Source organism: Semicossyphus pulcher, unplaced genomic scaffold (genome assembly GCF_022749685.1).
Source record: "Semicossyphus pulcher isolate SPU_LCO1_2020_fin unplaced genomic scaffold, fSemPul1.0.p SCAF_9, whole genome shotgun sequence".
Lineage (NCBI taxonomy): Eukaryota > Metazoa > Chordata > Actinopteri > Labriformes > Labridae > Semicossyphus > Semicossyphus pulcher.
The window spans coordinates 27,197,127-27,221,494 of NW_027211770.1; the positions used below are offsets into that span (position 1 = coordinate 27,197,127).

Below are 24,368 nucleotides of genomic sequence, written 5' to 3' on the forward strand. Positions count from 1 at the left end.
ACAATGTGCTTAAATATTTTTTTTTTCTTTTAAAGAAATCAGCATGCCAATATTATTTGTATCAAGTCCATTCATTATCTACACCGCTTATCCTGTTCAAGGTCACGGCAGGGGCTGGAGCCTATCCCAGCTGTCACTCGGCGAGAGGCGGGGTTACACCTGGACTGATCGGCAGTCAATCACAGGGCTGACACATAGAGACAGACACCCTTTCACGCTCACATGCACACCTATGTGCATTTTAGAGTAACCAATGAACCTAACAAGGACGTCTTTTGGCTGTGGGAGGAATCCGGAGTACCCGGAGGGAACCAACGCATGCACAGGGAGAACATGCAAACTCCACACAGAAAGGCCCGCTACGTCTGAACCAGGATTCGAACCAGGAACCTTCTAGCTGTTAGGTGACATTAGAAATAGTTGCTTCCTTGCTAAGAGTTTGAAAACAGGATTAAAGGACCCTGAAATGTATTTTCACTATCAGTTTAGAGGTCCTTACTTTTAGAACAGCTCTAAATGAACAGCAGTTCAGCAGCCCAGTGATTTACCAATCATCAGGAGGTTTTAGTATCTTCCCTCATCACTGTAAAACATGATAAATGCAAAAGGCATATTCCAAAGTTAACAGTACAAATATCAGAGAAACACTAGCAAAGAGGGACATTTAGTAACGAGTAGTGGGCTATAACGATGTAGAGTAGAGGTGATATCATGAGAGCAACCTGGATTTGCAACGTGTAGGGATTTTTTTTCTTTTTGTTTGTACTTTAAACACTGCCACGTGTCACATACACAGTATTCCTGTGGCAACTGAAAAACAGTCATTGCGTCTCGCGTTCGCTCTGTTTGCGTCAGTACAAATTCACGTTCTCCCACTCCACCAGGTACTGCACCTTCCCGTCCGGTGTGACACGTCTCGCCAAAATCCTCACCGCCTCTCCTCCTCCCCAGCTCCTGGCCACTGTCCCATCCCCTCCTCCGTTGACCACCACCCCCCCTCCCCCTCCTCCCCCGCCACCTCCTCCTCCTCCCCCTCCGCCGCCTCCTCCACCGATACCATCCCCTCCGCCCACGCCGGCCTGGTAAGGAGGCAGATCCCGTAGGATGAGCGGCTCCAGCTGCTTCTGCCCCGGCTGGTGTTGGTGTTGGTGTTGGTGGTTGTGTTGGTGGTTGTGTTGGTGGCTGTGTTGGTGGCTGTGTTGGTGGCTGTGATGGTGGTTGTGTTGGTGGTTGTGTTGGTGCTGGTGGAGGTGGTGGTGGTGATGGCTGCCGTTGGAGTTGAGGGGATATGGGAAGCAAGGTGGTGGTATCCTGCAGGTGTCCTCCACACTAGGATATAGACACAAGAAGAGGAGTCAGGAACAGATTTAAGGTGGTGGTTTAAATTGCCTTGACTTTACAAGTTCAGTTGGCCCTCGCTGCTATCATCAATGTTGTCCTGATTGCTTCCTGCCCAACACCAAACAGTAGAAAAACAGCACTAGCTGGGAAACATAGCGGAGCATTTGGCAACTGAAGAGCCCAAATATTCAACCACCAATTCAACCAAGATACAGCTTAACATGTGGTCTAAAACACTATTGACAAATGAAACAAATTAATCTTAATTTTACTCCCTTTCTGCTTGATGTGTGGATACTGGAAGCAGCTAACACGCAGAGCCGTCGCAGGAGTGGTGCGAGGCCCTGTGCGAACTTGACCTGCGAGGCCCTGCTCATTGACATGCATGCCCTCTAGCTTCGCACACCTGCTCAGTCACATCATCTCTGGAAGTGCTGACAAATTTATCCAGCGATCCTCGCAGAGTTTTTTAAATTATTTTCCTTTTCTCAGCACCCGACTTGTGATTACAAAATCTGTCGTGCTCTCATGCGGCCGACATTGTTTCCCCTTCTCCTCTGACCGTGCTGTGAGCAGCGAGATGGAGCATGCTCTACGTAGCGACGCAATGTCGCAAATGAAAAAAACTGAATACATTGTTAGGTTAGATTTTGCAGAATGCAGAAAGGGATTGACAAACAGGACTTTAATTTCAGAATGATGGTGGGCCAACATCAGTCTTGAAAAAAAATGCAGAATGCGAAGCCAGGGTTGCTAGGTCCGCAGTTTTCTTGTGGAATTGGGCTCCCTTTGAAGTGTTGCTGCGGACCCTGTGCGAGGCCCTTTAGAGGCGCAACGCCCTGTGAGGGTGCACACTTCCTAGGCGACGGTTCTGCTAACACGTTTCCCATAACAACTTTATAGGGTGGAAATATGTCAATGTTCAGTTTACCCTGCCCCCAAGTAGCCAAAAAAAAAACACCATTAAAAGGTGGGGTATGCATTTTTTTCTATATTGAAACTTAAAAGCAACATTTGCGGGTATGCATTGCATTGGAACAAATGCAACAAATAACTTGTAAAAAGCAATATCATGAAATCCAGAGTCAGCAGGGGAAGCAGTTTTTATTACGATCATGATGTAGCGCCTTTCTCCAGGGAAGATGAGACGTAGCTCAATTGCTACCTGTTGCTAATTGGCTCAAATGGTGTTATTCAGCTTGGTCCAAGTCACTTTGTTTGTTGCCAATATATTGAGCCAGGCCTGTGTACAAACAACTGATTTTCTTTCTACAGGGTCAGTTGGTGCTGTAATCATCTGCAAAGCATCTGATATGTTTAAGCATCATTTTATCAGTTGCCTGTTTCTGTAATAGTAAAATTGTGAACAAGTAGGGGGGACTCTGCAGAGCTAGAGCAGCTTCTGTATGCCTCCACGTGACTGTAAATGTCCTGCAGGAGTTACTAGAAATAAGGGTGATAGACGAGTTACACCTGTTGTAGTGATGAAGACCCCTGGAGAGAGCAGTGTTTCCGTTATATGTGGTGTGGTACAGAGCATACATCCGCTTTGGAGGAGAGCTGTGGACAGGAGGCACAGAGTTTAAAGACAAGATCATCGATTTACAACTTTACAACAATATTTTTGTTCATCTGAATATGAAAAACATTAGAAAAGACTGTAATTTAAAGGTGCAGTTTATCAAAAATATAGCAACACACATTTCCTTCTTTTTTATATAATTTTCAGATGCAAGACTTCTTCTGTTACCGCGCTAGTATGTGGGCAAAAAGGGGTTTATTTGGAGCGCTGGTTTAGCTCATTGGGTAGTGTCTGGGCCCTAAGTTTAGGGGCTACAGTCCTTGACGCACTGATTGCAGGTTTGAGTCATTTAGTGCATGTCACACCCCACTCTCTCCTTCCCACATTTCCTCTCTCTCTTCCTTCAGCTGTCCTACCCAATAAAGGCAAAAGCCAGAAGAATAATCTTTAAAAAGGAAAAAAAAGGGGGGTTTATTTGTGTGTTTTGGCCACGTGACGCAAAAAAAGGTCTTTGCTTATCTGCTTGGTTTGTGTGCAGGACGCTGCAACATCCCTGCCTCCAGTTGAATGAGGTAAAGTATATTTGTGTTGCAAGGTTTTTCCTCTCGGATTAAACTTTTTACTGTTATTATCATCAGAAGCATCGCAAGCTCTCCCATGGTTCTCCTATAATATTTTGCAGAGTTTTATATTGTGTTTCTCTGTTTATTTGTGTTGCAGGAAAGTCAAGGTCAGAGACGGAACAGCCTCTCCAGCATGCAGAAACAATGCAGTTCAAAGGCGGTTTGTCAGAAGCACAGCTCAACACATTGTCCTGCAGCTACTGTTTATGTTACTAACGATAGGAGGGACCTGAGCCTTGAACACTTTAAAGTACAGAAATTAAAATGGTACAACACACCTTACCTCACACTAAGCTCCTCCTCCGACTTCCTGGAATTGTAAAGGCTGGCCCCGCCCATGTAGCCATGGCAACATGGCAGCAGCTCAATGGGGTTGGCAGCAACTGGGGGTGGACAAGGCTGGGCACAGGAGACACACACGGATCAGCTTGTCTGGGTGCCAACATCATCACAGGAGTCAATCAGGCCATGATACCTCCGTGCTCACACATATATCAAATTCATTCTGCACACGAGATCAGTTTCATGTTTAATTTTTCCAGGTAAAGGTTTGCATACTGAGAAGGTTTTTTTTCTATATTCTTAAAAAAACACACAAAGGCTTGAATTCAATGTTCCGACATTGCATGAGGGCTGACATGTGCAGATATGTGTATAAATCAACACTTCTGGCATTAATGGATGTGAGTCATTTCATCAAGGCTCATCAGACAGAGCCGTAGGATGTCTCGCTTAAATGCATCACCTCCATATCGCATCTCACGGAGCCGGCTGGTTAGTGAGGCCGCTCTCCTCGCACACTGAATCACGACCCATGAAAAGTAAAAACATCAGAGCATCATCAGAGCAATCAATCACCGGAAACGTCACCTAAAGGTTCTTTCATCTCTCATCGCTGGACTGTGACATATGGCACCACTCTCGGCCCATTATGGCTCCCTTCTCTAGCGTTACTATTAGGACGGGAGATTATTATTCAGTGGCCTTTGTCGACGTCTGTGCCTTTAAATGGATGTGCTCTGTCAGTGCTGCACTGTCAAGGTGCCAGCGCCACCTGGCCAAACTGTAATCGACTGCAAAGTGCACTTGGAAATGATCCCAGGCTACAGCATATCAGCATTCCTTCCCATCTCACTTTCCCGCACGACAACGAACCTGCTCCTCCAAGACGGACGGAGATTAGCATCAATCAGAGGGGCACAATGGGGCCTGGAAGTGCCAGAGTGAAAACGGGTGCTCTGTGGAGCGTATTGTTCCAGGATTACTGTATGTGCACACACACACACGGATCAGAGTGTTGTGTAGGAGGACACAGTACAATGAGCATTGACGGTTAAGAATGCAGTGTAAAAATAGTAACTGCCACATGTGATGTTGCGCGTTTCACCGGCATCCGCTGGGAATTGGGTTTGATGATCATGATAAATGCGGTGCTGAACTGCAGATGTTGATGAAATACACAAGCGGGTTTTTGTGCAGCCAAGTTTGCATTTGAATTATAGATTTTAACTGAAACACGCGACACGTCAACTCTCAAGCGCCCTTCTTTACTCCACAGCAACGGCAGGAAATAAACATACAGCAGAAAGGAGGAAAATACTGAGGCGTCGAGCTGCACTGGCTGTTTAAAGACACGCAGACTGATCTAGACTGCGAAATGAACCTTCATCACAGCTCTGACTGACAGGTTATTTGGATCGCAGAGGGCTGTTTACCTGACTGCATAAAAAAAGGAAAAAAATAATCAGAGAGGCTTTGTGGCCCGGACCTCCCCCCTCGCCCCGAGCTGAAGACAGAGGCACTGACCTGTGTCTCCATGATGCGACGCTTTGATTTACGCGACTCCGGCCCCCCCACTCTCCTCTGGCAGGGCAGTGACAAGGGGCTGAAGAGAACAAAAACACACATAAATTAAAATACACACAGATTGCCCCAATGTGTGAGGTTTAGTTTATTAGTTTGTCCTAACAGAACCTATTCAAAGGTGTAAAATACAAGAACATGAGAGCGTTGAGATGATTTTGATGTATTATATCAGTTATAAATTCTACATATATATGAGCCCAAACATCAACAGGGAGTGTGAATGAAAAATAATGACATAAAACACTCTTCCTTCATGTACTGTGCTCCCAAAATTACCCTCATTCCTTATCGTCTTCTTCTTTTCTTCTGTTGACTACCTCTAACATTCTCCAAGTTAGCTTCTAGAGGCTGAAATCTCCATTTCAACCCACATTAAAAAATGCTGAATAGCAGGAAACGACTCTTGATGTTGTTATAATTAGAGCCATAAAGGTAGCAGGAAGTTAAATATACATGTTGCCCTGCGGGCAATGCAAAAGAAAAGACCACAGGAGCATTAATTTATGGCTATTTAGTAGCTGGATAGTAGCATGAATTTGTTAAGCAAATGTATGTATGCCGCTTGATTATGACATTACTTGTGTACAAAGGTGACATTTTTGCCTAAGGGTGAAACAAAAAGATAAGTTGGAAATGGTTGACTTTCTAAAGGGCATTAATGTTCTCAGTATACGTTACAATCTGCCTTTTAGACTTTGATATTTCTTGTATGTAACAATTATAATCATTTGACCTGGGGTAGCGCACATAACAGGAAACGTGCCAAAAAGCGCAGTTCCTCAAACGGCCACTTGAGGTTGGCTCCAAAAGCGAGTCAACCCCCATAAATCCCCACATTAAAACACCTGACTACACAGCCGAAATAAACATGATGAGAGCCTCGTGCTTTTTTGTCACTAGAGGCCATTTCTCATTCATTACAACTTGATGGGTCTGAATTTATATAAAACTCACCTATTTAGATTATCTAAAAGTCTTACAGTTGTGCATGTGGGCCCCATTCGCAGCCTGTTGGGTGGTACCTGAACTTGACTCACAGCTGTGTTTGTGGTGTTGGTGCCTTTTGTAGATTTTTTCATGCAATTTAACAAATAATATTCTTTAATTCAGATGTATGCGGTGCATTAACGCACACTGGACTACATGCTGTATGTTTACATAACATTTTATACTGTTAAACATTTGCACTACTATCATCTTGCACAAACCTGCACATCTGTACAGCTCTTTAATTATACCTGGTGTACATATTTTGTATTATATTGCTTTTTATATCTTATTCTCATGGTCTATTTTTTATCTTATTGTACTTAAGTTCGCTGACAGTAGGAGTTCTACTGTTAAATAGCTTTTTACTTATTTTTATTCTACTTTCTTGTTCTGCACCTAAACATCAAATTCCTTGTATGTGTGAACCTACTTGGCAATAAACTTGATTCTGATATGACTGCTGTTAATTATTGTACAAACAGACCATCTATTTAGTCCAGTTTTTTCATTGAGTGAATTTCTATTCTTATTTTATTCATATGTCAGCACTAAATAGAAGTTAGTGTCTACGCTCACCCTGCCTGCCATGTTAGCTTTGCTGGTTTACTAGCTAGTTAGCTAGCAGAAGAAATAGCCTTGGGCAAAGACTGTATAACACTGATAGCGTAGCGCTTGCTTACCCCTAGCTCATCTCAAGCTACACCCTCTTGTCTAAATAAGATCTAAAAAAGGAACTGCCAAAAAGCCAAACTTGTGACTTCATTAAAGGTAGTCTACAAAGCGGGGATGGCACTGTGGCTACATCAACTTATTTATTACAGTTAATGATTTACACAGATAATGTAAAGGAAAGATTTACAGACTAATGTCAAGGGGGCTTTTATATAATTAGAAATGATCTAAATGAAGTGGGTTTTCCGTGTACCCTCCTCATGTTAACTGTTTAACGCTAAAAACAGGTTTCTGCTCCTGTGAATCAGTGGCTCAATTTTCTCCACCTCCCTCCCTATGATTGATTAATACACCACTTTAATTGTCCTTTTTCTTTTTACATCTGTAATAAACGTAACTTTTATTTATCCATCCACATTTCCCTCGCTTGAGTAAGGGTTGTAAAACTAAATTTTATGGCATGAGTAGCTGCTGCTAACCAACTTTTCGGCCTTTAACACTTTAATTACGAGGGTTTTGAACAATCTTTGAGAGCAGCAATATAGTGTTTGTGTTCAGCAGTGTGACTTTGACTGGTATTTTTTTTTACTGCTGGTTGAGACAGTATAAATTCAGACAGCAGATATGTCTGGAAAGGGAGCAACTAATATTTAATGTGGCCGTCTGAACACTGTCCATTTGGGAGGTAGCAAACTGATTTCACTTTGGTTGAATTGATGCAGCCATTAAAATTAGTGGTTCTTGCTGGAAACTTGCAGCTTGTCGGTGTTAAAATGAGCAAATGGAGTTAGAGGATGAATTACTAGATATTGCTTCAATATAAGCAAATGCAATAGTTGTGTTTCATAGTCTCAAATAATAGGATTTTTTGTAAATAACTCAAGGAAACACACTTAAGACTGCTCTACTGCAATTGTTTTCATTGTAATTCAGTCTGAACAAGCTCAATGCTAGAAATTATTCAGAATGAAAAAGCGTGTCTATGAAAACTGCAGACTACAGGACACGTGCGCACACACACACTAACAGATGTACAAACGTAAGCCCACACAGGGGTTTATACTCTTTTAGGAGATTATTAAGACACTGATACTTTTGCTGGAATATGAAAATTACAGCCCTTTGATTCCGACGTTAATTGTTCATGCGTAATGACTATCTGCCCCGTGGGAATCCCGGAGCTTTTACTGAGATAAAAGCTGCAAAGAGAGACGTTGTCCTTACTCTGACCTTCTCCGGTGCGTGATGTTGATAGGTGGGTCGGTAATGAGGGGCGACGAATCGGACGTCAGCGGAGGTGGGGCTCGGACCTGAAGCCCAAAAAGACACTTCTTCTTCTTGATCTCCTTCCCAGAGACGAACCTGTGGGGGACATCAAAGGAGCAGCTTGTACAGTCCAGCTGGGTGTTTGTTCTTAAAATGTGTGTGTGTGTTTCATTTTCTCCTGTCCTCTTTGATGCTCATAATAAATGTAACGCTGTGAAACAAAATGGTCTTACACTCCTTATGGAAAAGAAGACTCGGGAACATATCAAAGGTAGTGTCTGTGTAATTAAGTATACATAATTAGAGCAGACTTTGCCTGGAGAAATTTGCAGTTTTGTGACTGCAAGGTTATTTTTGGGAATTTCAGACTTCTCGACTGGTTATTGTGATTTAATAATAACGACTTGTGTCCTCCTTAACAAGACAAAAAAGCAACATAAAGTGTCTAATTAGCAGCTACATTTTGCTCGCCCTGTATTCAAAGTCACACCTTTCACCTGAGCTCATTTCAGCTTTCATGTACAACGCCATAAAGTCAGAGCGCTAAGAAGACCCCTCTATTCATGGAGCGCTACTCATCAATCCAGTCATGTGTGGTCGGTGTTTATTCTTCTCATCATGTGCGATGACTTACCTGTCCTTGTGGGAGTTCAGCGCGTTGAGGAGATTGTGACAGCGGTCTTGCCTTGGCGTGTCAGAGAGCTAGAGGACAGACAGGAATGAAAAATCAAAGCTGTGTTTACACAGTGGACGGCCATCAGACGGAAAACCTTTAATGCATACAATCATTTTCTTTTACAGTCCCTGACAGCAGTAGTGTTAATATGGAAAACTACTTGTTGCAGGTACATGGCTGAAAACCCCTTTTTTCTCCTCTACCCTGTGATGTATTGACAGAACAAGCAATTCATTTATTAATGTCTTTTAAAGCCAGCTTAAAGCAGAACCCAAAGCCTCAGATAAATGTAAAGGAAATGCTGTGAAAATTCCCCCTGGCGTTTCTCTCAGTCGCCTCTACTTTTATGTTCCCGTTTATTCTCTGTGAAGCAACGTTAGACTTTAAACCAGGTGGAATTACAACTTTGATCCATAACGCTCTAGTTTGAGGATTTGCCATAAGTCATTCATGTTTACAAATTCGGTCTAGTGTCCTAAATCCCTGATTTCCATCCAGGGGTAGCTGTCCCCCATGGGGTTGGCTATTTGTGCCATCGCCAGGGGAAATATAGAAAGATTACGGAGTAGCTAATTGGAAAAAATAGGTAACAATTGTTGTGGCAATATAACCAATTAGGATTACATAGCTGTGATGCAGATTTTTTGTCACAATAATCAGAGAGCTAGCCCTGTGATTGACTGGCGATCAGTCCAGGGTGTACCCTGCCTCTCGCCAAATGACAGCTGAGGCTCCAGCCCCCCCGCGGCCCTGAACAGGATAAGCGGTATAGATAATGGATGGATGGAATCAGAGAGCTACCAGCTACAATAATCAGACTGTGCAGCATACAGTGTGCTTGGTCAGTTGTCTCACTGAGAGTGTCTTTAACCTAGGTGGTTCGAGCAAGCGAGCAGAAAAGATGTATTGATTGCTAATAGTAACAGACGTTGATAAAAAATTGTAACGTTAGCTAAAATTTACTCATAATTTTTACTAGCTAAGAGTTATTTAACCATTGTAATAGTAGGCCTATCAGATAATGATTGAATAAGTTAGCTTAAAATGGTTAATTGATAAACTATTGAATAGTTAGCTATCTATTTGAATTTTTATCTAATAATTGTAGCCTCAGTAATGAAAAATCACTTGAAATATTTAGACGAGCTTAATCACTTGGATTGGACTTGGACTGTTAAAGCTAAAAGAATTGAATAACAGTTGAAATAGTTTGCTTAGATTTATGGATAAGCGGTCAAATGTTAGCTAAAATCATTAAATAACAGTTTGAAAGTTATAGAAAAGTGGTTAAAATAGGATGCTTAGAGCAAGTGGTTGATGTAGTTTTCTACATGTTGGTTAACAGTTGAAATAGTAAAATGGAGAAATAATTGAAGAAGCTAGCTTAAAGTAATTCAAAAAATGTAAAATTGTACAGCTAGCTAAAATGTATTAACAAACAACTGAAATATTTAGCTTAGCGTTACTAAGCAGTTGAAATAGCTAGCTTAAAGTGGCTAACTGATAAACCTTTAGCTATCTATTTGAACTATTATCCAATAATTAAAGCCTAAGTAATAAAGAAAATAGTTAGTTAAATACTTTAGACTGTTAAAATATTAAACTAAAGATATTGAATAACAGATGTAATAGTTTGCTTACATTAATGGGTAAATGGTACAAAGTTAGCTAAAATAATTAACAGCTGAAATATTTAGCTAAAAGTAGCCTAATAGGCAAGTGGTTGAAATACTGTAGTTGGCTTAGAGCAACTGGTTGAAGTAGTTTTCTAAACTTATTGGTCAACAGTTGAAATAGGGAGCTAAAATAAATGGATAAATGATTGAAGTATTTAGCTTAAAGTAATTCATTAACAGCTTAATAGCAACATGTGTTGGAAAAATAGTTAAAAAAGCAAGTAAGAAATAAAATGTTGACCTACATGTAGCTAAAGTAAGGACTAAACGGTTGAATTAGTTATATACACTTAATGGAAAAATAGTTTCAATATTAATCTAAAATAAATTAATACACAATAAAATGACTTAGCTGAAATAAGTGTATAGAAAGAAAAAGTTATGGTTAAATTGTTAAACTGCTCCTGTTACTGAAAGTGTTCAAAACCAACCTAATCAAATGTATGAAAACAGATTGTAACCATAGCCAGATTTATATAATCCTAAGTAATAGTGCTAAATAACAAACACTTTAAAATCAATTCACATGAACACATTTGGAGCACGACTGATGGCGAGGGAGCTCATCTGATAGGGCTGTAAGGTTGGGAACCGGTGTCCTAGATAATAAAAGCATGCAATGTCATCTGCAGTTCTTTAACTTCCCCTTTGAGCTCACGTAGAGGTCATTCTTTTTTAACTTTAATTTTTACTTTAATGATGGTTAATAGGCTTTAAGTCTCAAACGTAAAAGGGCTGGCAGCATTTCACATCATTTCATCATGGTGCTTAAACTAGGAAATATCAATACCGCGCCTAGGAGCAACGACTCCCAATTCTCATTGGTGAAGGACAGGATTTCATGGTCAAAATCAAAGTATTTCCTCTTGCAGCAGAGCGAGAGATGGTAGAGCACTAAATGAGCCAGATCCACCCTGCATTTAAATACAAAAAAGTAAGAATTGGACAATGAGAAACAGGTAAAATACAGAGAAGACCTTCAAAATAAAGCTGGAAAGCAATTTTCAGAACATTTTTACACATTTCACACCATAAATTCCATCATTTTTGCGTATTTTGTTGAAGTTTTCTCTCAAACTAGGGCTGACTTATTCTTTAAAATGTAATTAAAAAAGAAAAATTAGCTTCAACTCTTTATGTTGCAAACATGTTAGTAGATATTTTACTGTTAACATCACCAGGTCATGGGTAGTCTTTGGATGGTCTCTGGTCCTTTTGTACACACTGAGCACTGGAACTGATAAAACCTAAAGAGACACACGGGACAAAAATAAAAATGAGATCACATGAAAGTAAAGAAGTTATTTTTTTCTCCACCTTGATGAATATCTCATTAAGCTTCAAGCTTCGAGCTGTCATCTTAAATGTTTCTGTTCCCAATAAAGACGAGTCCTTTGATTTTATTGTCGCTCGCACAGTCAGAACTCTGCTGTCTTCTCTTTAAGTATAATAACTGTGAAAACTAGTTTGTTAATGACACCAAAAATAAAAGGAATGAATTTAATTTAATGTTTTTTATTACCTAATTGTATGGCCAAGTTAATATAGTGCATGGACAGGATATATCCAGTAATCATAATCCCTCTACTCTGCACAAACTCAGCTGTTTTAATGTGTTCCTTTATTTCATGAGTAATATTAACAAATATTCCAACTTGTAGATTTGTTATGATAAAATCCGAGATGACTTTTCCTTATTTAAATTCCTTGCAGTCTCTCTTCTTGAGATATTTCATCATAAAAATGAAAAAGCAGACAGGTGCGTCAGTTTCACTATAATAACAATATTTTTCTGGGTGACCCTGAAACTCAGCTCGACAACATTATGTACATCTGTCCTTCTATATGCACGTGTTTGCTGAAGGTCAGTGAGAAAGATGAAGTGCAGACACAGTATGACGGCAGCACACGCTTACTATTCCAACTGTGAGCTCAGTCTTCACTCTTCCTCCATCACCTGCTCAGCAGATGTTGTACCAATCCGGCCTCACTCTGCCCGACTGTCAATCTAAATCTAATCCCTCCTCTTTTTTCCCCCCAGTCAGACAGGTTTCGGCAGAAACACGGTGTCAGGGCGGGTGTAGAACCCGGTCGGCTAACACAGATGGTTAATGACAATAATAACTTAATGGATGGAAACATTTTATTACACGCATGAGACGCAGCTGATCAAACTGCACTGCCATCAGCAGCCTGCATATCATATCTGAACTACCACCGGAGAGGTGATACGTCTGCTTTAGTGTCTGTTACTGTCCTTTTGCTCTGACTGTGTGAGCCGCTTTTGTCCTTGTAACACAAATCATCGAGTCAGTAACATGCAATTTAGTCTAAAGCTAATTAAGGTAATTCTCCGACAAGTGAAGCCGTCGTGTAGACGTCTTCATCTGATTATGTTGCACAGTCTGGAATCTAATGCTTAAATAATTAATCTGTTATAAGCAACAGTGCTGTTAATCAATTAATCATATATTCATCATCAAGTAAAAATACACGTTCCCTGGTTGCGGCTTATTAAAGGTGATGCTGTTCTCTGCTTTATATGATATTATATATTATATATATTCTGCTATTTTATAGCCAAAACTATTGAAGCAATTAAGCAAATTTTTGAAAATTAAAACAATCTTTAGAAAATCTGCAATATGCAAATATGCAAGTACACGGAACTTAGGTAAGGAAGTTATTACTCCTGTATTCCTCATTTTATTCAAGTTAATTCAAATCTTGTTTAAAGGGATTATTTATAACGTAAACGTGAACATATTAAAGTGTAACCTCAAAATTGTGAGTCAGTTGAATTAAATTGCAACGAGAAAAATTTCTATATATTTTTTGTGATGCAAAAGTATACTTCAGAATATAAAGACTCTATAGCAAGCCTGTTCACTTGGTGGCCCACGGGCCCAGAAGCAACCTCCATGTGGCCCAGCAAGCTTGAATTAAATAGGCTATTTTAATAGCTATTTCAACATTTATTTTAACATAGCTGTCAGAAAAGCAAAACCAGCGTGATACGTATTCTGCCAATCAGGATATTTTTCACAAATCAACACTTTCTCATGTTACACAAATCCAACCACGCTAGTAGCTCTTCAAAACCTCTGGCTATTGACAGGCACAGGCAAGTTCTCTACTGATACTGAAAAGTAAAGTTGACAATGTAATGCGTGGGTTTAACCCTGCCTGGACTGGCAAATACTATACTATATACTATAATAATAATTTTACCGCCATCTTCAAACACCAAAGCAATGTGATTTATTTGCAATGAGTGCGTTGCGCTAGTCAAAGAACATTATACTCAGAGGCACCACATTGAGGCAAACCACAAATAACATTTTTTTCTTTTCAAAGGTGAAAAATAAACTTGTTTTTTTTTTACTACATTCTATTTTTTTTTTTAAATGTATCATTACCAAAAGCTAAAAAAAAGAGTAAATTGAATACTGCTCTGTAGCTTTACGCAGTAATGCCCAGTAGCTCACCTGTCTCCATACAGTAATGGCTTGGTTAGACACTGAGTGCAGGCCTCGTGGAACCACTGACCACAACCTCCACACTGCAGCATCTTCAGGTTCCACCTGCAGACCAACAACATGAAACATCGAGAGACTTTTAAACACCTTAATCAATTAATGTGAAAGTTTTTTTTTTCTTACTGTCTCAATCTGAAAATTGTTTTAAGGTGTAAACTTCCATCGGCTCCTACTATAAGATTTGGCAGTTGGTAGTTTTAAATGGCTTTATGTGCCAAGCTGGTGTGGTTTGCAACATTTACAGAGCAGCACAAAAAAAAGAAAAACAAAGCAAATGCATTCAGATAATTTGGCTTACTTGACACTATCTTAATCAATAACATACTCCACTCCTACCCTATATCATTCCAAGGAGCTCTCGCACACTCTGCTAACTCTGACTGACACATGTCTGATAAGATGCATGCAATCCACAAGATGACTTTGACTGAGATCAGGCTTTCCTAATGTCAAAGAGCAAACATGAACTGTGCATTCAAACTTAAACTGGCCTCTGCAGCGTCACTCACTCTCCAGGTCCGGCACAGTAGCAGTAGCACTGCTGCTGATTGGTCAGATGCTGCGGGTCCCAGTCTAAAGACGACAGCTGGTAAGGGAGCCGGAGTTTCATAAACTGCATGAGCCGGGCGAAGCGTCCCCGTTTTAGGGCCCCTCCTCTCTGAAAACACAATTTTTGGACAGAACGGATTGGTTGGTGACCCCTCAAAATCACTGTCATGTCGGAACAGCGAGGGAGACGGATCACATTCGGTGGAGAAAAAGCAATTCATCTCATTTTATTGTAGGTCGGCTGTGAGAGATAGTGTCCGAAGTAACGGCAGGCTGGACAATGAGATACGGACATTGACCGATTGACAATTAAGCGGCCGCTTTCTCATCTCATAGCTACAGAACTGGAGCACATGTGATTGATTGACTTTAAATGTACTTCTCTCAACTTCAGTGTAATTTTTCAGCTTCATAACTATTGATTCTTTATGATTTCTTGGACACAATGTAGAACATCTAATATTGAACTCAATACTGAGCAAATTAAAGCGTTTCTGGCTCCAATAAACCTGTTTTCTACTCTACGCAACAGTATAGCAGCAGCAAAGTGACTGGATTTCTCCCATATTACACACTGAATGTTTTTTTCCCCCCAGAGTGTGAGACGGAGAGATTAGCAGCCTGACCTTGGTTGAGACGGCAAAGACACATTGCCGACATATCCACGAATCGCTGTCGGCTTCCGGTTCGATGGCTGGCGTGTGGCACTCTGGATGATAACCTGTAATGGGAGGAGGAGGCAGAGCGTTTAATTCGTGTTTGCAAGACAGACAGCCAGAGTGACAATAATGGCAGAGAAGCTCCAATGTTAGTGCTCTGATGGCTTGTTTCAGCAGCATGCAAAACATTTTACTTTACTGTTTGCATCTGAGGAGCAGCGAGCATGTTTGTCTGCTTTTTCCTCAAAACAAACTGTCAGCAAACCTGTTCGTCTGAAGCCGCGAAGACGCTCAAATCCTGATGGTGTGTTTGTAAAACTTCTTCCCACTTCATTTCATCATAATACTTTTAAAGTCCCCCTGCAGTCAAAAATGTGTTTCTATTATTGTTACTTTGCTTGGATGTTTGAGCTTCACTGTGCAGAATGATCCTTGCAACACAAGGAGTTGTTCTCGCGTTCGTCTGCTGCAGAAGGAAAGTTTCTCTGTGCTTTAAATCTGAGTTTAAGGGGTACATATAACACAACATGTTTGGAAGCCAGTGCACAAACACAAACTGAATAAAGAGACTTTTCTTGTCTCTAGTTGTTAATCTTTACTAATGGATCTGTATTTGCATATTCAAGGTCCTGTATTTCTTTCAATTATGTAGAATGAATAGACGTGATTTTAAGAATTTTTGATGATGAAATTAAACTTCTGAGTGAAAAATCGGACACAAATGAGTATTTAAAGAGATAATCTCAAAGATTTTCATTCAAATAAATGTCTGTTTAGTCACTATCTATCACTGAATGAGGTAGCACAATGGTGATTGAGCCGACGGCCCACTGATGAAAGACTTTGCATTTGCAGTATCACAGACTGGGTGTCTGTGGCAACATTCACGGAAAAAATCACAAGCGGCGCCAAGTTAGTGACGCGTTTTCCATCAGCCAGCAGTGGTTGGTCTGCCAGAGAGGGTAGGCGGAGCTAAGCGGCTGCTTTTCCGCTGTCTGCAAGTGTTGCGAGTAAACAGTAATCTACTATGGCTGAACAAACAAAGAAAAGATGGATGACTACAGATACAACTTCAACAAGAAGTGAAAATCCAAAGAAAAAGAAACAAACTCGACGCTCAGATGAAGCAAACAGTCTGAAAAGGAAAGCGACCGTCAGCCAGGAAAATCAAGAGTTACAACCGGAGCCAACCGTGGACGTCACACATGCAGCACTGTCTGGATATCTGTGAAGTGTGCTCCTGCAATTACCGTTTATCGCCACAGGTGCCGCCAAAGAGAACAAAACTGAGATCTTCGAGATTAGCAGTCTTTAAATATGTCTGGAGGATATCTTTACTTCTGACAAAGCGGTACATCTTATCTCTTTGCTTAACTTTCCCTGCACACAGGAGGTGATATTCGCTGAGATAAAATCTTGCCCTGCTTCCTTTTAACTTCCAAATATACCACTCACTGTGAAACTTTACTGGGAAAGACGTATACAAAGCCTCTTTCAGTCTGTGTGCTGCAAATCGCAACATCAGAATCAAACCTGACGGCAGAGATGACGGACATTAAACACGAGACAATCCTGTCACTGATCGTCTGGTCTGCTTTTGTAGGTCATATAGAAGCATCAGTATTAATTTCAGGCTGTTTCATAACCAGTTAAAAACTCCTCAATGTCTATGACGGTGGTTCCATGTCTTTTTGCATCTGATTTACATTCTAGTCAGGCTGCGAGAACTCATATCTATCATTTACGATAGATGGTCTACTGTGTTATTTCCTTTTTTAAAGAGCCAGACCATAATTTACCAGATTGTGTCAAATCTTCAAGGTCAGAGAAAAAAACAAACGGAGAACCACCACTTGGTAGCGTCCGATCAGGTGTGTTTCCTTACCGTGGCGACATTTAAGACAATTTATGAGGGGTTCTTTAAGAGGCGGAGCGTCACAAATACAGCAAACTTCTTCCACTCCGGCAGCGACTGAGACAAGAGAAAGACAGACAGAGAGAGAGAGAGACGGAGAGAGAGAGAGAGAGCAGTCAACAGCATTAATTTATGTATATTGATTCACATCCTTGCCACCTCATTGATTTCAGTGTCTCCTGCACCCTTTTAGATTTCACTTCATCTGACGGGCGGATATTCAGCATGGTTCTAACAAGCGTCCAACTTCCCCCCTGCGCTTGATGTTGAGGTGGAGTGGGGGCGCCATTTCCCTGAGGAGTCATTAGTCTAATAAATTCATAAATAGACTCTAATATGGCAATTACGTCTCAATGTGGCCCCGATCAGACTACTCCCCGCTCAGCATCATAACCTTGAACGTGACTATTTCTGCTCTGCATTTTTCTTGGAAGACTATTCACAAAAACACTGAGACAAAAAGTGCAAAAATACATAAAGTTTTAAGCTCACATGGGGGGGAAAGAATCAGAAAAGTATGCCTTCAACTCCTCAGGCAAAGTTTCAGAGTTGCTACCCTTACTTTGAGTTCAGCTGAGCTCCGGTGCATTCAAGAACTCAAACTAGGAGGATTTCTTAACCAAAACTGATATAAAGTGCCCCCAACGGGAAGCTATTTACTCTTCTAGCTGAGGAGGGAAGAAAAGAGTTTTTCTTACACGAGTGAATGTCCTTTCTCAGCACCCAGAACTCGGAGTTGTCCTCAAATCTCACCAGACAACATTGCTTGACTCCATCTACCTGAGAGGGAGATAGCAGGTGAGCAGAATGATTGACAAAACTAAATGGAAGTCTTTTCAAATCCAGCACGCACACACACATACAGTCAAAAGTCTCTTCTTTCTGTCACACACACACACACACACACACACACACACTTACTCTTTTCACATTGCCGAGGTACAGTAGTCCATCACTCCATCGAGCCAACACATCATCTCCTTCACTTACTCCCCCCATCCTGAGGAGAGAGACAGAGAGGGGGAAGAGAGGAGGAGAGAGAAGGGCTCATGTGAAATGGAAATCCGATTTATTCGCTGAATACTTTGCTGCCGTTGCTGACAGAGGGGTTTATGGCCCCGGCGTTTTATTCGGCTGGCTCTCAGACAGACGGGCTTCGGTGCAAAGGGGTTAAAATCTCTACCCCCCCCCCCCCTTCTCTCTCCTCCTCATCCTCCTCCTTTTAGACCAGAGCATAGCGACAGCCTGTATCCACCACAGTGAAAGATGAGAGTGAGTACACAACCAGAGAGCAAGACAAATGATTACTGCACACATGAAACACACACACGCGCGCAGACAAAACACTGCATGATGACTGCTGCAAGATTGAATGAGCAGAGATCACTTGAAGCGGGCACTTTGCTGCTTTCTTCTTCTTCTCCTAACATCTTAAAAACTTGAATAGATGCATGAAATGACTGTGCAGGCATTATATCTGCACATTTGTTCCAGTGCATGCACTCAAGTCAAGACAGACGCAGGATGCACAACAGTGTAGCATTTCTGTGGATCAAAAAGAGGGGGGGAAATGAGGCAAATTGGACAGTAAAAGCTGACCGGTGAAGGGTACCTGTCAAGTCGAACTCCTTTCCGTCGGGGTCACAGTGATTCCTGGGCAGGCTGGACATGAAATGCCCTCATCTGCTGTGGATCTCCGCTGCCCAATTACTGCCCGCTCGGATGCGCAGCCTGCGTGTTTGCAAAAAGTGGATGATGTGCATGTATGTCCCTGTCTGTGCCAAGCGCCTGTGTGTGTGTGTCAGTCAAGCCGAGGAGGAGGAGGAAGAGGGTGAGAGGGGGGGGGGGGGGCGACTGACTGACTGACTGTCCGTCCGTCTCTCAGCCTAGTTTGTCCGTCCTCCGCTGTGCCGTTTCGTCATATTCCTGTCGCTTTTACCCTCCTCTCCCCCCGCTCCGCCACCACCTATTGATGCTATTAAGGCGGGTTTTGTCAGAGCAGCACCGGAATCAAGCCGCCAGAGACGCCATCATCCCTGCCTCGCGCTCTCCACCGACTTGTTGTGACGCAGACATAAAACACCGAGATAGAGTGGGAGGGAGATACTGATAGAGGGGGGGATCCAGAGGTGGCGGAGGAAGAGGAGGAGGGGGGGTCCACGGCGAGAGCAGCACCTTCCCGTCTGAGGCACCAACCCTAAATCGTTGTGACAAGGTGGGATTGTGATGTCTGGCAGGCTGCACGAGGGAGGGCTGGCGGTGCGATTAAAGTCAGCGGAAGCAGCGCGCGCAGCGACAGGGGCCAATTAAGTGTCCAATTAATGAGTTTAGCCGCCTCATTAGTTGGTCTCAAACAAGAGGGAGCAGCCGAGAGGAGGAGGAGGACTGTGGAGGAAAGTTTTAGAACTGAGATGGCTCGAGCAAGTAGCGCCGATCACTTAAACGTATCATCATTAATACTGATTATTAGCTGCTGCCTTCACAAACTTAACGGAATTCAGGTTGTGTTTTTGCTTTCATTATTAAAGGGGAAATCTGAATTGTGACTGGACCTTGAATCATTTGTTCTAAACTATAACAACAATACGAGATATTACCTCTTAGATAAAAAAAATGTTTTTGTATACATTTTGCAAATTTTGAAAAAAGCTCTTCACTAGAAATAAACAAGAAGGGAGACAAACTACATCATGGACATACAGAGGGTCATTCTTTCACAATAAGACATCCGGGGCACATATTTCACGTCTGATGGAAACGATGGTTCACGTGAATCGAGTAGGCTATGTATTTCTGAATATATTATAAGAACAATGCAACCTGCTTTGATAACATGCAGTCGAAAATCAAGGCTGCAAATTTTAGCATATACAGTAGCCCATATTATATTAATGAAAACCTGTTATAGTCCTTTCACAACCCAAACATCGGTCCAAAACTGCCACATAGAGACTCACAGACTCATAACTAAATTATAAATATGCTTAATTAGGCACGGTGCTCAGTAGATTACACTCACAGTTAAGTTGCTCTGGAGGAGCTACGTTCTGGCTGCAGGCACTTGTCCAATTCAAGGTGTTTATTTATCTTTCCATGTTTGTGTCTTTCCTTGTTTATTTACGTCTTACACATTACTCACACCAGTCAAGCGTGTGGGAACAGCACCGTGCGGTTCAAAATGGCCCCTGGCAGATTAAGAAGTGTTAAAGTGGACGTTACCAGCTGCTGCCACTAGGTGGCGAGCAAATACAAGAGCTGCAGCTGCAATGGAATCAGCCCACCAGTCTGAGGGATGTTCGGGTCATTAGGTTCATTAAGTTGATATGTGACGTTGTTTGTGTTCATTATATTATATCATGTATATTTAACCATGTGTCTTTGTGTTGCTTGTGGTCATTTTTTCTGTGATTGTGTCAGTGAGACTCTTATCACTATTGTTCGACTTCCTGCATTATACTTCTCACCACCACATGATGCCTGTGGTATCAGAGTGGAAGGTTATGGTAACAGACAGTCATCTTGACAACAGTTGCAGAAGGCAGCAACAGCAGCATGTCTAATATCAGTCTGTCCCTGGGCATGGAGGCCCTTCACTGATAAGAGCATCAGCTGATCAATCAGAGATTGTTAGGAGAGTTAGGCATGATACAGTTTAGATCAGTGTCATGAGGTGTCATGAGACTCAGGGGCAAACACACACACACACACACACACATACACACACACACACACACACACACACACACACACACACACACACACACACACACACACACTCAGCCAAATGTGTGAGACAAGAGGAAATAAACATCTCGAGCATGTCAGGGATCAGACATTATGCTTTACTTTATACAGTATGCATAGTGCCTTAGCTTATCCACATCTGGTGATAAGATGTTCGCGATGTAGAGCACTGTGTTTACTTGGGTCTAAATAAGAAAGTCCACTTTGATCGAGCTGGTGACTGTGGTGGAAATAGAATAATTGTTTGTTAACAAACTGTGTGCATATGGAGAGCAATGTGCTTTTTTCACAGCCGACATTTTGACTTCTAACAGGAGGAAAAGCACAGGTGTTAATAATAACTTCAACAATGGTTCTGTTCTATTCAGGTGTCTGAGAAAAGCCATGACAGGCAGTCAGCACGCACACAACCAGGCCCATGAAATTGAAACAGCTGAATGGAATACAGCCATCATTAATACTACTATAAACACCTGCGTTTTTCCTCCTGTGATAAGATCAAAATTCTTCTGAGTGCTGTCTCACCTCAGACACATCTGTGTGTTGTACTGCACTTTGTTTGGACATTCTTGAAAGAGTTTTGTGATTGGGGAATAAATTGGCATAAAAGTAAAAGTACTTGTTAAGCAGAATAGTTGCCCCTATGTGTGTTACATTAAAATGAAGTATACATTATGTGTGCTAATTAAGTTTGAAGCTCATTTTAACTTAATATTGGGTCATTTAATCCATAATAATGCATCATATTTAATAATGCTAAACCTTTTTGGTGCATAAAAACTATTCTGCAAAGAAACAATTGATCACTGCACAGTTTTCAAATAAATAAAGCAGAGTTTAAAGTGCTGTATTTACATATAGGTCTAATGTGTGTGGAATTATACATTGTAAATAGTGAAATTAGGATTAGCTAAAATAATTCTCGTGTTTACATATTTGGGTTTGATTTTAAGGTAGAATTCGGATTTGGATTCGTCCTGGTGTGATAACTGTAGTGTAAATAATATTCAAGATTTGGAATCAGAATGTGTTTTATGGTTCAGATTAGGATTGGGTTAAAAGAAAAAGTTAAAATTGATTAAAATCAGTTTTAAGGTTAAAAAGAAATTAGAAAGCTGTGCTATAAGCTTTTGTATATGATGGGTTATGAAGGGTTGGTGTGTCGTCATTAGTTGAGGTTAAAAAGTTATGTTTAAGGACTATCATTTGCAAAAGAAAAGCGTGTGTATGCGTGCATTCGTGCGTGCGCGAGCCCTCCGTGCGGAAATGCGTTCGCGCGCGAGACGTCTCTCCTTCGATCCCTCAAGTGACATTTTCCCGGAGGAGCGGTGAACTCAAGCCGGTGTGGCGTGCTGTATCCTCCCAGTGTGTGCCACCCGGAGAGAGCGAGCTGTAACCAAAGCGCTGAGTGCACAACATAACACAACATACAGGAACTGCGACGGAGAGAGAGAGAGAGAGAAGGAGAGAGAGAGAGAGAGAGAGAGAGAGGAGGAAGGAGAGGGAGGAGGGAGTTTACAGCTCGACCAAAGTGCGATATCAGCTGCTGAAGACTGGACAGACTAGCCGTGTGGGGACGCTGATAGAAAGAGAGGGTGGAGGGGGACGAGGCGGAGGACGGAGATCTCCCTCGTCGTTGGTGACTGTGACGGTGGTACAGATGGGTGCGACTCTCCTCAGCTCGAGCCGGCAGCACGAGCGGTCACCTAATGCAGCCTGAATCCAGCTGACCACAGTTGGATTGCGCACATCCTGCGAATGACACTCGGCTACCAGTAAGTTAAATTACAGCTTCCCTCATTTCTCTTCCACTATTTGCTCCATTTATCGCCTGCTTTAAAAACATCCAGGGCCTGAGTGTCACAGTAGGAAGCAAATGTCACCATCTGTCACAGCTGTGTGTTGTAATAGCAGTGTCAAACTTTTACAGCCTCCATACTGTTTCAGGCTTTATTCTCTCTATCAGTGCAGCTATCATTTGGGCTGTGTATATATCTGTAGCACCACCCTATGGCTGCGTTTATGGGCAGAAAAAGGAGCATTATGGGGTGTGACTTAACTGTAACCTAGATACAGCTGTATGTGTGTACACCTCGGTCATATGCAGGCTGTTTGTTTTGGTCAGAGTCAGTGAATAGCAGGCATTCAGACCTCTGCACAGCCGTTGGTCAGGAGAGAAGCCGCTCTGTTTATAACTTGTTTCCCCTGCAGGCCTGCGTGCGTCTTCTTTTCCTCTTTCATGCACACTTATAATAAGCAAAATTAAACACCTAGAGCGATGATAATTGATTATGAAAGAGAGTTAAGTGGCGCACAAATGCTGCAGAGCTGCAGGAGTCCAAGACAAAAGCACAATGGAAAGTTGGGAGTGCCAGCACATTTTTATATCACCCCTGAGGCTGTTTAGCTCCTGCGCTTTCTTACCCAGATCTGCGAGGGTCAACAGGGGGTCTTCAGGAGATTGATTCTGTTCGTTTTCCGGCCCAGCAGCCACCTGTAAATCACCCTGCACGATTTTGCTCACAAAGACAAAAGAAGCTGCAAAGAACGCATCATTCATCAATATTTTAGTGCTTAAAACAGGTGTTTCATTAGAATCGTTCAGTATGAGTCTGTTGTACATTTCCAAAGCACTCATCCTGTATCAACCTCTCTCCCTCCTACACCTCTCTTCCTGAAGCAGTGTTTACTAGATGTCTATCTTCATGGCAATCCAAATACCAAAGAGGGGAAAGGGAAATGGAAGGAGGGGCTGCTATGCAAATCCTGCCCTGCTGCTGCTGGGCACGATGAATGTGTTAAACAAATTAAGCACGAAATGGCCTCCAGGCCACCAGACACTTACTGTAGAGTGTCCTGGGCCTGATAAACCGTCCAATGTTAGAGTACTCATTGAAAGTTGTAGAAGAACATGGACTTAAATTAAAGTGATAACACATCTAATAGCATGTATTTTATGTCCTAATTACACTGTAAGTCCTAAATATCCATCTTTTTATAACTTTCATAACTTGAAATGTGTTCACTTAAGGCAATGAAAGTGTAGTGTGTCTTTTAATGATGCAATTCAAAGTGTTTGACATAAGAAATTCAAAGGCATTAAAGTGAAGCGTCTTAGCGTCTGCTAAACTTTAAAATGAGATATTTTGCAGAATTGAGACTGGATTCGTCCCTCTTCACTGATAGTGAAAGTATCTTTTACTTTACGGTATGAACAGGGTTGAAAGTTCATAACAAGCAAAACCTGTTTCAAAGTTCACACCTTGTATGTGTCCATTGTTTAAGTTGTAAACCTATCCCTCAAGACGAGATATAAAAGAAGCACAAGGT

At 41.7% G+C, this 24,368-nt stretch overlaps 2 protein-coding genes across 3 annotated transcripts in view; one reads left to right on the forward strand and one right to left on the reverse strand.

Moving 5' to 3' along the window:
- Positions 1–579: 579 nt before the first annotated feature.
- On the reverse strand, positions 580–19,065 carry phf1 (PHD finger protein 1). The gene is made up of 15 exons (XM_069656720.1): positions 18,894–19,065; positions 18,216–18,294; positions 17,993–18,074; positions 17,265–17,351; positions 15,347–15,441; positions 14,681–14,829; positions 14,121–14,216; positions 11,811–11,879; positions 11,423–11,546; positions 8,915–8,982; positions 8,245–8,376; positions 5,293–5,371; positions 3,770–3,885; positions 2,815–2,901; positions 580–1,329 (listed from the first exon to the last, which is right to left on the reverse strand). Exons 1-15 carry the CDS (start codon positions 18,962–18,964, stop codon positions 852–854), a joined length of 1,812 nt encoding a protein of 603 aa, XP_069512821.1. The 5' UTR covers positions 18,965–19,065; the 3' UTR covers positions 580–851.
- Positions 19,066–22,368: 3,303 nt separating this feature from the next.
- The window catches only part of rgl2 (ral guanine nucleotide dissociation stimulator-like 2), a 33,034-nt gene continuing 31,034 nt past the window's right edge, over positions 22,369–24,368 (forward strand). For both annotated transcript variants that reach the window (XM_069655723.1, XM_069655724.1), the window contains exon 1: positions 22,369–22,813. The gene's annotated coding sequence lies outside the window, so the exon portion shown is untranslated. The remainder of the gene's footprint in view (positions 22,814–24,368) is intronic.